At 37.6% G+C, this 19,114-nt stretch overlaps 1 protein-coding gene across 2 annotated transcripts in view; it reads right to left on the bottom strand.

The window, feature by feature from the left end:
* DZANK1 (double zinc ribbon and ankyrin repeat domains 1) overlaps positions 1–19,114 on the bottom strand; it is a 117,259-nt gene that overhangs the window by 47,984 nt on the left and 50,161 nt on the right. The window contains exons 11-13 of one of the 2 annotated variants that reach the window (XM_020986549.2): positions 18,813–18,935; positions 17,801–17,965; positions 12,531–12,732 (exon numbers count right to left, since the gene is read on the bottom strand). In XM_020986549.2, the coding sequence (XP_020842208.1) occupies positions 12,531–12,732; positions 17,801–17,965; positions 18,813–18,935 (490 nt within the window). The remainder of the gene's footprint in view (positions 1–12,530; positions 12,733–17,800; positions 17,966–18,812; positions 18,936–19,114) is intronic. The other variant, XM_020986561.2, reaches the window with a different exon arrangement.

Raw genomic sequence — 19,114 nt, 5'->3', positions numbered from 1 at the left:
ACATGCAGTAAAATATACATGGAGGAAAATACAGAACAGGCATTTTTTTTTCTAGCTAAGCTGGACTGTTGTAACATTCTGAGAAAAAAGTACAAATTTCACATAACTAGGTAAGTCAACCAACACTTTGAAGAAATCAAGCTATGAGCTTAAAAGGAATCACATATAGTTCAGTTCTACTTTTTATATCATGTCTGCCTAATTTGTTTTGAAACCTTTGTTAGGAATTTCTGATAATATTTATTACAAACAGATGCTTGTGTTTCCTGGGCCAAATATTAATGGCAGTAGTAGGAAAAACGTTGGTAGTTAGAAGGAGATCAAATAAGAGAATAGGATTACATTGGGAGGTGTGAGTGAAAGCCAAATCAAAGTTGGTAAGCCAAACTGAATTTGATCACCTACCAATGCAGCAATTCTAATACAAATTTCTTTTCATACAACAGGACACTCATTTCCTTATAGATATGGGCTTGTAAGAGGAGGCTTCAAAGTACCATTTCCTTCCTTCTTCATATTTTGCCTGCAATTAGGATACACTGCCACCTGGTGAACAACAGAGCCATGGTTACAGCCACAAAGTGCTTGGTTAAGGCCTCCCACAGACGTGCCTAACTATAATTTCACGGAGGAAGTCTCCATCATCCTTAAGTCCTGACTCTCCCTGACCCCACATATCCAATCAGTTGACAAATCTTGTCATTTCTACCTCTACAATATCTCCTGAATCCAGTCTCTCCTCACAATGCCATCACCTTGGTCCAGACCTCATCACCTTTTGACTGTGATAACCTCTTAGTTGTTCTCTCCACCTCAAACGTTCCCCTTCTCCAATCCACCCTTTACTTGGCCGCCAAAACAATTTTTCTTAAGCGCAGGTCTCATCATGTCACTCCTCTCCTCAACACACTCCAAGGCCTCTGTATGGCGTCTGAGGTTAAATGTAAACTCTGTCATGTAAAGATTTCAAGACCTGGCCGTAACCTATCCTTCTAGACTCTTTATACATTACTTCCTTTCACATGCTTTATGGTCCAGGTATGCTATCCTTGATATTCCTCACACATATACTCTATCTTTCATCTTCATCTCTTTGCTTAGATATTCTGTGCCTCGAATGTACTATGTTTGACTTTTAAAGTCTCTTAGAATCCCTTGTTTCATTTAAGATTTGGTGTAAGAACCACCTTCCACATGAAGCCTTCACTGCTCCCTCAACTAATAGTGCTCTCCCTCCCAAAACTGTTTTGCAGTTTTGGAGGTATACATTCTGTATATGCATACACAAACACACACACACACACACGGTCTCCCTTACCTAACCCCATAATGTAAGCTCTTTGAAGGTAGGGGCTATTTCATTTCTGTCTGGTGCCCAATCCAGTGCCTACCACACAGTAAGCCCTTAATATATGCTTGTCCATGAATTGACTGACCAAATATTTAGTATGTGCAAGACACTGTGTTAGATAAGTAAGATAAATAAGAGACTGTCATTGCCCTTGATTGATTTGAAAACCAGTACAGCAGATATGTTCTAGCAGTAATGGTGGTATATGCAAAGAAGTCATGGAACACATATGGCAATGAAAACACATTTGCTAGGAGCAGGCTACAAAACATTACAAATAAGGAATTATATTTGAGAAGTAGGATAATAGATGTTACTAAAGAAATATATGAAACAAAAAGGAATGTTGATGACACGCTGAGATGGACAGGCCTTGTGCTTTACTGGTCAAGAGAGAGAACAGGAGACCGCTAGCACAGGAAGTGAACCTTCTATAATAAATTTCTGAGAGGAAGTGGATAAGAGCCATCCTGGGTGGGCAGGAAGAAGTTGCTTTCTGCATCACTAGAAGGGGTACCCATATCAATAGGTCCCAGATCCATCTGAGTATTTTAAGGAAGATAAGACATGTTAACAAATATAATATAAAACATAACACAGTAAGTTCATAGGAGAAGTACAAAGTACTATGTATGAGAAATCCAGGGAAGGAGAGATACCTTCTGGCTATAACAATAAAAGAAAGCTTCATGGAGGAGGTGCTATCTATAGAATCTGAATGAGGTTGGAAGAGAATAGGGTATATTCCAAATACATGGCATAACATGAGCAAATGCACAAAGCTATAAAGTTCAAGACAACTTCCGGGAAGAATAAATAGTCCAGAGTGTCAGTTTCATAATATATATGAAAAGAAGTGAAATAAGATTAGAAAACGTGGCTGGGGGCCAAACTGACTGTGAAGCGCCTTGATTTCCAGGCATAAGGAATTTGGACTTTATTTGGTGAGCAAAGGAGACCACTTCAGGTTTTCAGTAGAGGGTGATATCATAAAAGCTGTGTTTTAGGAAGATTACTCTGACAGTGATATGAAGGATATATTACCAAGAACAGAGACTTGAGAGAGGGAAACCAGTTAGAAGCCGACAGCAATGCTTCTAGCAGGATGAAATGAGGGCCTGAACTAGAAGGGTGGCTATGAGCACAGAAAGGAAGTAATTCAAGTCTTGAGGACAAAGAATCAATTGGATTTGACAACTGATTTTATGTGAGGATTAGGGTTAGAAATTAAGGACAGAAATGACAAAAATTAATCGAATATTTTATGCATGAAAAGCTTAGGAGATCAGTGATGTTATTAACAAAATGGGAAGGTTAGAAATGGCAATTTAAAGGAAAGATAAGTTTGGTTTTAAATGTTAAACAAGTTGCTGGTGAGACATAAATATAAAAAAAAGTTGCAGATGTGGGAGTAGAGCCCTGGGGAGTTGTCTGGGGGAGATACAGTTTGGGGATTCATTCTCAAAAAGATAATAGCTGAAACTGAGGGTAGATAAGATCACCAAATGTGAGAAGTATATAGAGAAAAGAAGAGGACCTAATGCGTAACTTCTCGGTGGGAACTGGTATCCTAAATGGGTGTCCATAGGAAATAATTGAAAAAGGTAATTTAATCAGATTTAAATGTACTTCCTACATTTATAGATAACTTCCTCCCAAAATGATAATTTTGTAAAAAATTAGTCAACATGCCCAAGGAAGAAACAGGCCACACTTGTAGAATCTGTGTATCCTGAGGTTTATTGGAGGATACTCTCTGCAGCCAGTAGAGGGCTCAGGAGGGCTGCAAATGAGGCAAGGGTGTTCCTCCACTTTGCTGTTCTAGTTGGGTCTTCTGCAATCGTAGACTAACTAGTGGGAAGAGATGAAAGGTAGCCAGCTCCTCAGGTGGGTGGGGTGGGGGGAGTGGCGAGGTGTAACACCACAGATTGAGTGGCAGAAGTACCAAAGTTAGATACTCACTCAATATTGGGGCAGGGTAGAGCCCTGCGCCCCCGACCAGCTAGTCTGGGGTAGCAACTTCCAGAGGTCTCAGGAAGATAGAAGCACCAAAGATGACTTCACCAAGTTTCCTTTTTTATAATCCCTTTTGGTAACTTCTCAGTTTCTGGAGATTTTAGGGCAATGATTAGAAGTCTCATCTTTCTTAACTTTGTTTAGGAAGCAGAAATTTGTTATCTATAGAAGTAGGGTGCTACAAAACTTCATTTGTCCTAAATTGAGCACTATCACATTTTAGAAACAGGAAGAGATCTTCCCAGCAGTTTAAGTAAAACAAAGTAACCAAACTGCAATAGATTGCAAGACAAATAAAAAGCATTCAAGCATCCTAAAATGTTTTCTTTTTCTTCTAATTAGCTATTTCCATTGTCAGAGGAAATGGCCTTGAGGCCTGCTCCACTTGGAAGAATCACGTAGCCCTTGCTCAAAAGGTGGTGTTGCAACTTTCCCTTCAGATTCTATATAAGAATGTTGACCTAGATAGGGGAGGAGGAGAAGGGAATTTAAAAAGGATTCTAATGTTAAGGAGAAAAGACTTCAGTTTATTGATATATAGTCCTGAATGGATACACACACACACACACACACACACACGCACACACACACACATTTATTCTCTAGAAAAACCATTAAGAATGAGTTGGAATTCAATGAAGAAGGATGGCACTTGTCATTCATAGCACCTGGTAGTGCAATGGATAAGATCACTGGGCTTAGAGTCAGTACAACCAGAGTTCAAATTCAACCTCAGATGTTTACACCTGTGTGAACCTGGGCAAGTCACTTGACTTCTGTCTGCCTCAGTTTCCTCATCTATATATGGGGATAATAATAGCCAAACCTCATAGGGTAATTGTGAAGGTAAAGTGAGACAACAGCACCAGCCTCACAGGGTAATTGTGAAGGTAAAGTATGAATGCTAGCTATTGTTCTTATTATTACAAAAATTCTAAATGGAAAAAATTTAGACACACTATGAAAAGCTAGATATTATGGAAAACACTACAACAAAGGAGGTGCTGAAAAAAATAGAAGGAATGGTCCTTTGAGGTAGGAGAACTGTGAATTCAGTGTCATGGAAATCAAAAAATTATGACATCACAAGGTTAGAACTGGAAAGAACCTTAGAGGTCATTCAGTCCAACCCTCTCCTTTTACAGATGAGGAAACTGAGGCAGAAGATAAGTAATTTGTCCAAGGTTAGCTAGGATTACCAAAAGGGAGGAGAGATTATCCAGAAGTAGATGTGAGCGATAAAGAACAAGGACTGAGAATTAGAATTGGCTTAGAATACCCATAATTAGCAATGAGAAGGTTACAGATGACTTTTTTTTTTTGCAAGGAATTTCAGTAATGTGTGGGAGAAGAGGGAGTAGATTATATTCTAACCTTTTCTCATTGTAAATCTGTAACTTTCTGTTTTAGGTATATTTTTAATAGGCAATATATTGTTGGGTCTTTTTAAAACCATTTTCCTTTTTTCACAGGTAGGTAAAATATTTAAGTACTCACTACGTGTGAGGTGCTGTGCCAAGCACTGGAATACAAAAATAATAAACAAGAGGAATTTTCATAAAGGGGAACTTTCAATTAATTTATATTATTATAAATTAATTATATTATATTATATAATGTTACAATAGCAACATTAAATTTTCTCTCTTTTTTTTTTTTGGTGAGGCAATTGGGGTTAAGTGACTTGCCCAAAGTCACACAGCTAGCGAGTGTTGTGTCTGAGGCCGGATTTGAACTCAGGTCCTGCTGACTGTTTTTTTCCTCTATTATATTTTGCTACATTTGTTTTATCAATAAGGAGTATGGTATATCTTATTTCATCTGTACTAATCCAACCCCAGACTTTAATATATGCAAATCATTAAAAACAGTTCTTAAATTTCTATTGCTATCTCTTTAACTTTTAAAAAAATTATATACCTGTGTGACCATTGGCAAATCACTTAACCTCTGTCTGCCTCAGTTTCCTCATCTGTAAAATGGAAATAATACTAGCACTCACTTTACAGGGTTATTGTGAAGGTAAAGTACCCTCATCTCTTTTCTGTATAGGTGTGTGGGTTTGGTATTATTAACTTTTCTCTTTTCTCACAATTCACCAATTATTCATTTGTGATGCTAACAATCTATTTCTTTTCTCCTCTCCCTTTATTCTAAAAATTTGGATGGGGTTAATATATATGAATATTTTTAGTTAACTATTCCACCTCCAAAGAACACTTAGGACTTAATTGCTAATCAAACCAAATTTGTTGTTGCCTTCTTTTTTAAGGATTTGTTAATCAGGTCAAAACTATACTACCATAAGAACAATGAAGGAATATTTAGTCATATTTGTAATTTAGTTATTTTGACATGACAATTTGCAATTTCCATGTAGTGGTTCATAAATTTAAAGTTTTCTTAGGCTTTACCTTTCTGAATTCCTTTTTCAGGGTTGACTGAGATATCAAAGTTTCTAGTCAGGAAAGAGTAAGCCTTAATTTGATCTCAATTTCCTTCAATGATTGCTGTGGAATTATTGATTAAAACAATTCTACTGTTGTTTTTCTATCACTTGTATAGAATTTACACTGAGTAAATGATAAGTGATTCATGGTCGTAAGGTTGTTGTAAGATTTATAGTTGAAATTCTGCTTCTAGGTTTGTTCTCACCTTAGTATAACAAGTCCATGGTCTGACTATATATTCTGACTATATACAAACACTGAAAAACAGTGTCCTGCCTGGTTAGACAAAAACAACTTTATTTCTGAGGGATATTATTCTATATTTGCTATATATAGCATCTTGAAAATACTTATGATATATAGATATGAAACTTCTGAATAGTTTATAAACCTTTGCTTCTTTTTTTAATCCTGAACTCCAATTTCCAACATATCTTAAAAATCTTCCTCTATGTTCAAATACCTTTGCTTTGAAGTCATTGAATGTTTGATCATTAACGATGTTTGCCACTGTCATGGATCATATTCTATAGATGCTGAAGTCTTCTGTTTCTGTTTGTAGATGATTAAAGAGCTGATAACATGAAGCCCCAGAATCTCCTTAATGAGATCTACTTCTACACAAGAGTTCATCCTATCAATCTACACAGGGAAAACCGAGTGGATGAAGAATGCCTATTGTTCTGACTATAGCATAGTTTGCCATTCAGTAGTCCATCAGTACAGGTATCTTGGATATTTCTTGGGCAGACACTGCAGATGGACAATGAGCTAGACCCAGAATGAAATAGGAAAAGACAAGACTAGACTGCATTTAAGAAAATGAACAGCATCTTCAACAATCCCAAGTTGTTCTAAAAACTTACCTTTGGGTTCTTCTATGGCAGGTTCTCAAGTCCTCTCACCATTCTAGACATCCTCTTTTGGAATAATGCAGCTTATTTATATGCTTCCTAAAATGTAGCACCTGGAATTGAACTCAGTACTCCATATGTGATCGACAAGGGCAAGGCACAGAAAAATATGGCAAAATTATTACTTCCCATAGTGCCACTTAATGCGACAGCCTGAAATAGTGCTAGATCTTCCAGTTTCCAGTTCATTAAATACTGCAGCAACTGTTGTCTAACTATGCCTTCCCTAATACTGGCTGAGTGAATTGTGGATTTGTTTTCCTGAACCTAGAGATATAATTCATCCCCTACTAAATAAGAAGCAGAATGAGATAGGGGGTAGAGTGCTGCCCTGAGAGTTGGGAAGACCTGAATTAAAATTCTCACCTCTAACAATATATGTATGGCTGTGAGCAGGGCATTTTACTTCTCTGAACTTCAGGCAACTTTCTAAAACAATACATTATTGCAATCTGTGATGGTGGAAGGAATTCTCACAGTGATGAAACCACAGATTGCTAATATATCTCAAATTAATCTTGTTTGATTTGGTACAATTCTAGCTACTGTAGATTCCTTTGGAGTTTTGACTGTCATCCAAGATGTTAGCTATTCTTTGCAGCTTTATGGCATCTAATATTTTGACAAGAATGATTTCTATGGGTTTATCCCAGCTACTGATAAAAAAAAATGTTGACTAGCAAAAGACAAAGGACAAATGCCTTGGGTATCCTACTAGGAATCTGCTTTCAAGTTAACTTGACCCATTAATGGCTACTGTTTGGTCCAGCCATTCAAATGATTCTGAATTCACCTATGATCTAGTCCACATCTCTCCATACTATCCACAAAGATAGCATGAAAGACATTAAAATACCTTCCTGAAATCCAAGTATACTACTACATTGTAGCATCTCTTTAATCTGTCCATGTGCACAGCCTTTTCAGAAAGAAAATTAGGTGAGACTGGCATGACTTGTGCTTTTGAAGGAATGCTACTTGTAGTGTAACTTTCCCTTTCTAACATTCACAAATTATCCCTTTAATACTATGTTTTAGACTTTTGCCAGGGACTTAGAAGTCAAGCTCACTTTTCTATAGTTCACAGATTCTATTCTCTTTTGGAAATGGGAACATTTGCCCGTTTCTAATTCTATAGCATCTTTCCCAATCTGCAAGATCTTTCAAAGTCAATGAGTGGCTCAGCAATTATATTTGCTAGGGGTTCTTTTAGTAGCCTAGGATGTAGTTGCTCTATAGCTTGAAGTCACTGAGGACCTCTAAATATTGAGCTATTATTTTCTCACTTATTTTGGGTTTCTACTGATTACTAACCATTGTTGGTTTGTCCTTACCAGTCCACAGATCATTCTTTTTTTTTTTTTTGCTTAGACAATTAATGTTAAGTGACTTGCCCAGAGTTCACAGCTAGTAAGCATTAAGTGTCTGAGTCTGGATTTGAACTCAGGTCCTCCTGACTCCAAGGTCAGAGCTCTATTCAATGTGTCACTTAGCTGCCCCTCCAAAGCTCAATCTTGAGAAATAAAATAGAGGTAATGTAGGAGCTGAGTAGTGTAGCCTTTTCACCATCATCCATTATCATCATATCTTTTTTGCCCAAGTAACTTTCCTACTCCCTTTTTGATCTTCCTCTTGATGGCAGTATAATTTGTAAAAGCCCAAATCCTTTTGGTTGTCCTTAGCACTTATTGCCAGCCTCAGTTTATTTTGGGCTCTTGCATTCCTGACATTTTTCTTACACAACCATGATCAAGTCCTCTTGTCCACATTTATAACACTCTAAGCCAGTGTTCTAACCCGAGAGTGTTCTAAGGACCCCTTGGAGTCCCTGAGACCCTATCAGGTTGGTCTATTAGCTAAAATCTATTTTAATAATAATACCAAGTTATTTTTAAGTTCAGACATGGTAAATATCGATAGAAATAACCCACATAAACAAAAGCTCTTTGGGGGGCGGTCTTCAGTAATTTTTATGAATGTAGAGAAGTCCTGAAACCAAAAAGTTTGAGAACTACTGCTCTATGGAAGCAAACAGGCATTTTTTTTTTCTAGCAGTGTTCTCACCCTGGATACATCTTTTCCTGAAGTCCCCTCCTCCAACTGGCAAGTTCCTGCCCAGGACCACCATTTCAGAAAGTATCCAGGTTCTCCATGCTTACTTCTCTCTCAGATCTACTCCTAACTTTCTAGACATTTCAGCCTTATGCCACCTTCCCTTCCCCACCAGTTCCCTTTGATGTGTTATCTTCCCCCATTAGAATGTAAGCTCCTTTCAATTCCCACCACTTAGCACAATGCCTGTGCTTAGTAAGTACAATTACCCATCTATCTGTCTGTCTGTCTCCTATCTGTCTATCCCTGTCTGTACATTTCTATATTTTAAGCTGTGGGTCATAAACCGAAATTGATTTCTCAGACACTATCTTCCTAGTTAGCCATTCACTTCTTAATGCTGCCTTTCTCTTCTGAATACGCTACCTTTAATTGTCAGCAAGGATGAAAACACCACTTGTGGCCCCATATTCTTTATTAAAGCTTCTTAGGTTTCTTCTAGAGGAATCACTTGGATATATAATGAGTCAACAGATGTGGTAGTGGTTATCAGGTATGACTAGTTTGAAGTTCTGCATCACAGTCCAAATTCATGCCTTGGAAAGCCAGTAGAGCTCTCTGTTGTTCATTGTCAGGACAATAAATAGCTACCTCAGTACCCCCTTGGAAAGGATTCTCCAGTCACCATTATCTCTCTTTCTTCTTCTGCTCAAGCACTGAAAAGCACCTATGGATTCCCATCGTCATTTCTTGGCATGTGAAAACCTATTTTGCCTTAAGAAGGTTCAGAACCCCCACTCTTCCTCTACAGGAGTCCTCATAGGTATCATTTAGTTCCAAGTATTTAGATGTCTTTCTTTTCCTTTTTTGTGTCCCATTCTTCCAATCTCCAACTTTCCGATAAAGGTTAGAAATCCTTTTTGCCTCTTCACATTCTGTCTCTTCTTTGTGTCTTCATAAAAGTACTTCAAATATTTCTATCTATATAATGTCAATTGATCTTCACAATAATTCTGAGAGACAGAGAGAGGTTAAGGGACTGGCATAGATGGAAAGTTCTGGATCAAGCCCAGGTCTCTCTGACTCTCTGACCACTGCTTCCTCCCCACTATTATTAGCTGAGTTCCTGCAGATGTTCCCTTTTCCACTTGGGGAAACTAAGCACCTTAGCTGTTTCATAAACACAATCTTTCATAGACTTTTGATTACATTCTACAAATCCAATGGCATGTACATGCTATCAGACTTTATTATTACCCAATGAAGTGACTGATATTTGCTTGTTCCAAAAATATTTCTGTAGGGTCAAATGCTCTACAAATTTCACTCCTCTTTCTCCCTTCTGGGGAGTAAGTATTCATTTTTTCTTATAGCTGCCTTAGGTTAAATGTTAAGTGTCAAAAGGTCACTAATATTATATGGATTTTTGTTAGGATACTCTCCAAAGCTGTTGTGGTCCATCTGCTAGTTCCCAAAACCTGGTATTGTGTTAATAGCTTTAAACATGTTCTTTCCATTTAGCTGGATTTCAGGATGACATTAAGTCTCTTAACATATTTAGCCACAGCCTTCTCCTTGATCTCTTTATGCTCATTTTGTCTTGCCTGGAGAACAAGGTATTTTTGTGGTTGTTGTTAAACATATCTTCTATTGACCAAAAGAATAAAAATTATAATCAATAACAGGCTTTGTAGAAAGAATTCACATTTAAATAGACTTAATTATTTAATCCTAAAGAGTCAGTGGGTCAAAGAAGAAATCATGGAAATGATAATTTCATCAAACAAAATGACAAGAATGAGACAACATGCCAAAATTTTTGGGATGCACCCAAAGCAGCCCTGAGAATACACTGAATCCCTGAGAATTGATGGGATTATCATAAGAGATAGTATAGAAAAAAAAAGAGGGTCCAGGACAGAGCCTTGAGGTACACACATTGTGAACATGCCATGGATTAAGGTCTAGCAAAAGAGATTGAGGGGATGCATTTAGGAGAAGATCCAAGAGAAAGCAGGGTCACCAGCGAGCACATGGTATCCATAAAGAAGACGGTCAACAGTGTTCAATGATAAAGGGGTCAAAAAGGAAAAGGATTGAGGAAGGCCATTAGATTTGACAATTAGACTCAGGAGGGATAGGACTGTGGTAGGGAGGGATGAGGTAATGGGGAGAAGTAACAGTAGTAGAGAAAGGAGGTATTCACCTAGGTAGTCTTCAACTTAGAATCCCAAGGATTAGGAAGAGGTAGATAGAGTTACTAGTCATAGGGTGTGGAAGTATTATTTGTTTGGGACTCCTACCCACAAGGTGCCTTTGTCAGTGGACCTACACAGGGTGTCTGTTTTTCTAATCCTCAAATAGCAGAAAAGAAAACAGATCAAGATGAGTATATAGGATGGTCAATATATTCCTGGTAATTGAGGCCTGGGTGCTGACTGAACTCATATTCAAAACCAGTTCCTTTGCTTATCCCAAGATGATTGGTGCACTGTCAAAATATACCAGAAACAAAATATATTCTGATTCTTTAGGCCTGGTGTCTGAACATCTTTTGTAGGAGGTTCAAGAAAAAGATATTTGTATGAGGAAAGGAAGGTAATAAGCATTTATTAAATGTCTACTATGTGCCAGATACTATGCTAAGTGATTCACAAATATTATCTCACTTGGTGCTCACAACAACCCTGTGAAGTGGGTGCTGTCATTACCCCCATTTTGTAGAGGAGGAAATTGAGGCACAGAGGTTAAATGACTTGCCCAAGGTCACATAGCTAGCAAGTGTCCAATGCCAAATCTGACTATTGCTCTTCCTGATTCAACGTTCAGTGAACTATGCACTGTACCTCCTATCTATTGCTTTCACCTTGATCTGTTGGTTCAAAGTGACCTCCAGATTCAAGCTGAAAGCCTTAAGTCTCTATTTTTCCTTAACTTACATTTACAGCTATTAGAGGCAGCTTTCAAAAAATCTACAAAAAGGAGGGGAGAGGAATAGATCTTGGTGTTCCCAATAATGCAAGCACTTGTGTAGGGCAGAAAGAAAGTCTCTGCTACACATATTTTCAGGAGAAGTTACCTGTTCAAAGATTAATAAACATGACTGTCTTTGAATGAACAAACAAGCCCTTCATGGGACACAGATTTGGGACCAGAGAAATATAAACATCATCATACATTGAAACAGCAATCAGTAGTATAAGTAACAAGTTCCCTCTGACTTGAACTAAGAAGAATAAACAAGAAAACAATAAATCCTTCAGGAAATATTTGTGAGATGCTCTGATGATTTTGAAAGGCACTTCCAAAGGAAAAGAACTGGGTCACACTTGGACAGGGCATTATTTATTTTGCATAAATCAGTTCAAATCAGAACTATGGTTTTCAATACCCTAAATGATTCTCTGCTCTTGATTATGCCTCTCTGGCCATTCACAGATATGGGCACCTATCTTCAAAAGGATAATTTTATGAAGGAGAATTATCACAGAAATGTTAATTTTGCACTTGTTTTCTCAGAGAGCTCAGGGAGGCAACCAAATGATAGATGATGATCTGGTAATGGTTATACCAGAAAATGATAATGTTAAGGGGTTAGATTACAGTGGGCTAGCAATATTTCTACGGTCAAATAAGAATACCTTATGAAAACAGGAATGGTTAAAAAAAAGGCTGAAAATATTCTGTTTAAACATTAGAGAATAATTTCCCCACTGATTCCTAAAGAAATCATATCTTATACCTCACCTCTTCCAGGGCTGATGGCTGTGAACAGAGGCCTGTGATCATTCATCTTCTCTTGCCTTTCTTTTAGAGAAATAAGATCCATTTCTTTTTTTCCCAAAAACTTGTTTGATGGGTAAAACAGGCCAACGGTTTGTGTGCCTTTGTCCTTCTTTGTTGGCATATTAGATTTTGACATGGGAACATGTAACCATGCTAATTGAGGCTATGAGGCAAAATAGAGAAAGCAAAAATTAAAATATAATTTAATTTTTCTAGTCTTCTTAACTTCTCTATTCTTCATATCAAAATTATATTCATAAACAAGAAAATCTTTTCTAGAGAAATAAACATTGAACAAAGGAAACTATCAAGCTATGAAGGATGTTGTGGGGGAAAACAGTAAATGAAATAAAGTCTAAACTTTTTACTTTGTTCTCACTAACCCTTTTTCAGTTGATCACTGTGAAGTGCTTTTGTTCATTAAGTGTTGTGTAAGTACCATAATTCTATATGGAATACAGTTTCCAAAAGGGCCTAAATTATGCCCAGGTAGTTGCTTATGAATTCAAGAAGGTCAGTACTAAATGACTTTCAGCACTGTTTCTATCTTCTGTGAGAGGTTGTGGAAGAAGCAGGAGAAGAGAGGACTAAAGCTGAATAAATAAGAAAGGAAAATCATGCAGATGATTTAGAGGACTTTGGCCTTGAGAAGGAGAACAGAGATTAAATTTTAGGAGAAATTGAGGAAAAGTTGAAGAACAACTCAGCCTGAAAAAGGAGGAGGAAGAGGACTCACATCTTGGAGAGGAAAAAGATTGAAAGGGCTCAAAGAAGAGGAAAGAATATAGTCAGAGCAGCAAGATAAGTAAAACAAAATCCTAAAACACTCAGAGTTACAGAGAAAGGAAAGGAAGGTGTATGTGGCTATTAAGTTGCTGAAAGGAGAAGATGAATTTCGCTGTTAGGAGGATGTAACAGATTATAAAGGTCTTAGGGACTTGTTTAAAAAACGAGTTGTAAACACTCACTAGCAGGTTTTAAAACAAAGTGGAATACCTTTCCCCTCCCCCCTATTCTGCTTTGTCTATGGAAATGCTGGTTTTTTGTTTGGTATTTGTGGGGTTCTGAATAAATTATTTAAAAACCAAGGCTAATAAATTATTTAAAAAACAAGGTATATTTAATTACCAGAGAGAACACATCTATTGCACTGCTCTACCCGCATCCTTTGTGTGTGTCATGCGTTGAGTGTGCAATGTTTGTATTTCTGCCATGGCCAAGTGATTCCTATCTATGTGGCACATGCAGGCTGGTCTCCCTTCTAGAAGTGAAGGTGACAGGGCTCAAGGAATGCATTCCCTCCCAGATTATGGGGACAAAAACATCCTTAAAAGTTCTTTCAAAACCAGATGTGGACATTTAATGGAAAAAAATAAGTAAACAAAGTGTAGCATATCCTTTAGCTACTCCAAACTAGCAGTCACACTCACAGGTGCAATTGCTACCTTGGGTTCTCAGGGTAACTCTGTTTGTGGCTATTTCTACTACTGTGGTTCACAAACCTCCATCAGTATGCTTCCCATTAAAAATCAGCCAGTACAATTAATCAGCTTTTAGCAAAAGCATTTACTAAGATGATCTAAGAAAAAACAGTTGGAATAAAACATTCCTTCTATAAAATTGGAGAGCCCTTTTCTACAAGCACACACAATGTCCATGGGAAGAGTGGGAGTAAACTCAAGAGTATATAGTTATGAGGCCCTGTTATGATACATAGGAACAAAGGGTTAGTTACAGTTCCTAGAACTAGAAGTCCTTTCTCACTTTGTAAAATCCTCCTGTCGCTCCCTTTGGGGCCTGCTTGGGCCCACTTATAAATCCAGCTCCTGAGCTGATGAATTGTGAACAAGAACTGGACTAGCAAATTTCTGGAATTTCTCCAGCAATTTAAAGCTTCTAGAGATATGGCCAGCTCACTTGCATAGAAAATCATACATTCCCTTCTTGAACTAACCAATCATAAAAGGGTCACAATATACACTCATTTTTGTTTACACATTGACATTTCCTCGTGTGTAACCACTCTTACACTTAACAACTTGTGATAACATTCTAGATCTTATATGATTACATTAATTGAAGTGGGGAGGGAAGAGATGAATATCTCTCCCCCCTTAATAAAACTATCTGAAATGGCAGAAAAGTGAATTGTCAGAGGATGAAGAGTAGAAGACTATCCAGAGGAGGAAAAGAAGGAAGAAGATAACTGTACATTTAGACCTAAAATACAAATTTGAGCATCTTCCTCAAGAGGAAGGAGCTGGGTACTCTGAACAAGCAGCAGCTACTTGTCCTCCAAGGATAGATTAAAAACAGTGGTCAGATGAGCGGTCACTCAGTAAGGGCATCACCATCCTCCCAGTCCCTCAAGTTCAAAACTTCTCCTCTGACACCGCCACCACTCTGGTAGCCCCTTCCTACTTTTCCAGTCTTCTTATACATCACCCCTCACCATATTCTCTTTGATTCAGTGACACTGGCCTTCTGGCCCTTCCATGAAGAAGACACTCCATCTCTAAGCTCTGGGCATTTTCTCTGGCTGTCTCATGCGTGGAATGCTCTCTTTCCTCTCCTCCAACTAATACCTCCCTGGTTTCCTTTAAGTTCCAATTAAAATGCCACCTCATAAAGGAAGCCTCCCCCCCTCCCCCTTAATTCTAGTGCCTTTCCTCTATCAATTATTTCCTATTTATCCTGCACATAGCTGGCTTTGGATATATTTGTTTGCATGTTGCTTCCTCTATTAGATTGTGAAGTGCTTGAGGGCAGGGACTATCTTTTGCTTCTTTTTGTATCCTCAGCACTTAGGACGATGCCTGGCACAAGGTAAGTGCTTAACAAATGTTTATGAATTGATTAGTTCCTGCTGGTAGGTCCGCCTGCTTCAAGTCTCTCCCCACTCCAGTCGGTCTTCCACTCAGCTGCCAAAGTGATCTTTCTAAATTATGGTTCTAACTATGTCACCTCTCCCCCCCAACCCCAATTAACTCCTGTGGCTCCCTATCACTTCCAAGACCAAATATAGAATTCTCTGGCATTCAAGGCCCTTCATAATCCAAACCCTTACCTTTCTAGTCTTCTAACATTTTCCTCACCCTCATATACTCTGCAATCCAGTGGCCCTGGCCTTCTCGCTCTGCCTCACATAAGATACTCCATCTCTTGATTCCGGGCATTTTCACTGGCTGTCCTCCCATCCCTGGAATTCTCTTCCTCCTCATCTCTGCCTCCCACCTTCCTTGACTTCTTTACTTCCCATCTTAAAGTATTCCTACAAGAAGCCTTTCTTATTCCCTCTTAATACTTCCTTGTGTTGATTATCTCCAAAGTGTCCTGTATTTAGCTTGTTTGTACATAGTTGTTTGCATGTTGTCTCCCCAATAGACTCTAAATTCCTAGAGAAGGGACTGTCTTTTGCTTTTTTTTTTGTATCCCTGGAGCTTAGCATGTTGCCTGGCACATAGTAGCTGCTTAATAAATAATTACTGACTAACTGACTTACTCTTTCTGTTTTTCTTGGTTAATCAAACATTATGCTGTGTCATTTGATTATGTATGTTGTACACTGAATCTATTAACCATACCAAATTATTTGGAAGACTATTGCTTTGTAGTATAATTTGATATCTAGTACTGCTAGGCCTCCTTCTTTCCTACTTGCATATGAATTTAGTTATTTCTTTTTCTAGCTCTATAAAATTATCCTTTGGTAGTTTGATTGGTATGGCACTGAATAAGTTAATTTAGAAATAATCTTCATCTTAACTACATTTGTTAAACCTATCCATAAGCAATTAAGATTTCTCTAATTATTTTATGTTTGTCTTTATCTCAATAAAGTGTTTTGTAGTTAAATTCACGTAGTTCCTAGGTAAGTCTTGGTGGACTCAGAAACACTTTATACATTATGGAATTTATCTTTCTATATCTTTCCTACTGGGTTTTGTTAGGAATATAAAGGAATGCCAATGAATTGTGTTTGATTTATTTTACATCTCGCAACTCTGATGAATTTAACTGTTTCAATTAGTTTTAGTTGAGTCTTTAGGACTTTCCAAGTGAATCATCATATAATCGGCAAAATAAAATAATCCTTCCTTTTTGCTTATTTTTATTCTCTCAATTTATCTTTCTTGTCTTACAGCAATAGTTAGCATTTCTAACACTAATGTTAAGTAGTAGTGGTGATAACAGGCATCGTTGCTTGCTCCTAAGCTTCCTGGAAGAGCCACTAAATTTTTTGCATTATATATAATATTTGCTCTGGGTTTTAGGAAAATATCACTATATTGGGGGAAAGTCCGTTTATTCTTATATTTTCTAGTGCATTTTTTTAACAGAAACAATTGAAAAATTTTGTCAAATTGAAACAATAATGTCAAAAGTGTTTTTAGCACCTATGAATATAATTATATAGTTGTTATTATTTATATGATTCATATGGCTTATTACATTGAAAGACTTCTTTTTATTGGACCAACGATGAATTCTTGGTACAAATCCAATCTGGTCTTTTGATTTTCAGAATTTCAACTCTGTTTAGTTGGGCATTTTTTCATTTGTTGTTATTCTAGTTATTTTTACTTATGTGCTTAATTCATTGCTTTGTTACTTCTTTTGTTAATAAAAGTGTTTTGTTAACAAAAATGTTTAGAGATACATTTTCCACTAAAGACTGCTTTAGCTTCACCCCACAAATTTTGGCATGTTGTTTGATTAATGTAATTTTCTTTGATAAAAATTTCTATTGTTTATATACTTTGTTCAAGGGAAAGAAATTGTGGGCCCCAAGGGTCCCCAAAGAGAGGGGTAGAGCCATTTCCAAAGCTTTCTAACCCCACTAGAGTCTATCCTCTTCACGCTCAGGGGACAATCATCTATCTATGACACCATTCTATTGTCATGAAGGCCAAATAGGAGTTTCTGTGTCACTCTGCAAAGGAAATGTCCCTTAGCAAAAGCCAGACAGCAAACCCATCTTCTTCATGGGTGGGCTCTTTTTCTAGAAAGAAAAAAGGTCCACGCCTGTAATTTTGTCAAGTGGACTCAATTATCAGGAATACCCTCATTTACCACCTGCTACACATATATAAACACTTTGGGCCTAAGTTCTTCATGAAAACACAAATATCGCAAACAATAATCAGATACACAGTAGCAAATAGTACACAAATAATCTGAATATATATAATCCAAAGTATCTGTGTGGCATTCTCTTTTATAGACCTTACCTTAGAAAGAGTCTCCATTTCTCTACCATTAAAAATCACACTATTACTAGATTCTATGTTTGTGAAGGGTTCCACATAATCACCACAAGATCCACAGTATCGAGCATTTGGATAGTTGCTGGCTCTACATTTAGTGCAAATGGAAGACCCAGCAGGAACAGTAGGCTAGAAAACAGAAGATATTTCTCATTTTAGTGACAATTTCAAGGATCTGTGATTTCATCAGTATGGTCTTCCTTCTGCCAATGCAAATCACAACCCTTCTGCAACATTAATAAATGGTTTCATGACAGTTGTCATGCAGAAAAAATCCATTGTCTTGCAACCAATGTGATGATGATGGTCCTTAGAGACAGAAAGAGAGAGGGGAAAAAGAAGAACAAGAAGAAGAAGAAGAAGAAGGAGGAGGAGAACAAGAACAACCAGAAGAATGAGAACAAGAACAAGAACAAGAAGGAGGAGGAGGAGAAAGGGGAGAGAGGGAGAGAGAGGGAGAAAGAAAGAGAGAGAGAGAGAGAGAGAGAGAGAGAGAGAGAGAGAGAGAGAGAGAGAGAGAGAGTGAGAGAGACAGAGAATATGCCAGTGGGCCTTAAGGACTTGCCAGAGTTTGTGCTCTGCTAGTATCATATTCAAGAGCACAGGGTCATCGCTATTCCTGGAGGAGATAATAATAGACCATAATAGATCAACACTTTAGTCAAAGTGACCCAGGGTTCCCAATGGCTATGTCAATAGAACACACATTCTGACAGTGACTACCAGAGCTATGTGGCAGTGATTTTAGTGACTATAAATTCAATTAATAAAGCAGTTCTTTTTTTTCTGAAATAAAAAAAATTATTCCTAACTTTAGATTCATTGAGAACACTGGGCAAACATATATAAAACATATACTATTACCCCAAAAAGATAATTTTGGGATTAACAGAAGCTACAGAGCAGAAACATTTGATCTGTTAGCATCAGCTTCGAGAAGATCAGGGCTAAAGAAGTCTGAGCTGAATGTACGTACCTTAGCTCCACACCAGTCACAAAAACGTGCGTCACAACGATTCCTACGGCCACATTTTGAACAGGAAATAGCTGCTGCCTTCTGATTGATAAGAAGCGAAGTTACTTCTCCAGTATGTATTGGCTAGTGAAACAAAACTATTTTTAAGGAAGAGAAATAACATTTTCTCCATTCTCCCCCTCCCCAACTAAACAACTCCAAACAAGCAACCACAACACTTAGTGGAGCAATACAGCAAAGCTAAAGAATACATCACTGAAATATTTCTGGCCGGTAAATAAAATGGGTTTTAATGGTATCTA

This window comes from Phascolarctos cinereus, unplaced genomic scaffold (assembly GCF_003287225.1).
Source record: "Phascolarctos cinereus isolate Bilbo 61053 unplaced genomic scaffold, phaCin_HiC Scaffold_2;HRSCAF=192, whole genome shotgun sequence".
NCBI classification, from domain to species: Eukaryota; Metazoa; Chordata; class Mammalia; order Diprotodontia; family Phascolarctidae; genus Phascolarctos; species Phascolarctos cinereus.
Note: the sequence above shows the minus strand (reverse complement) of the source record. Positions and strands in the feature narration are given on the sequence as shown.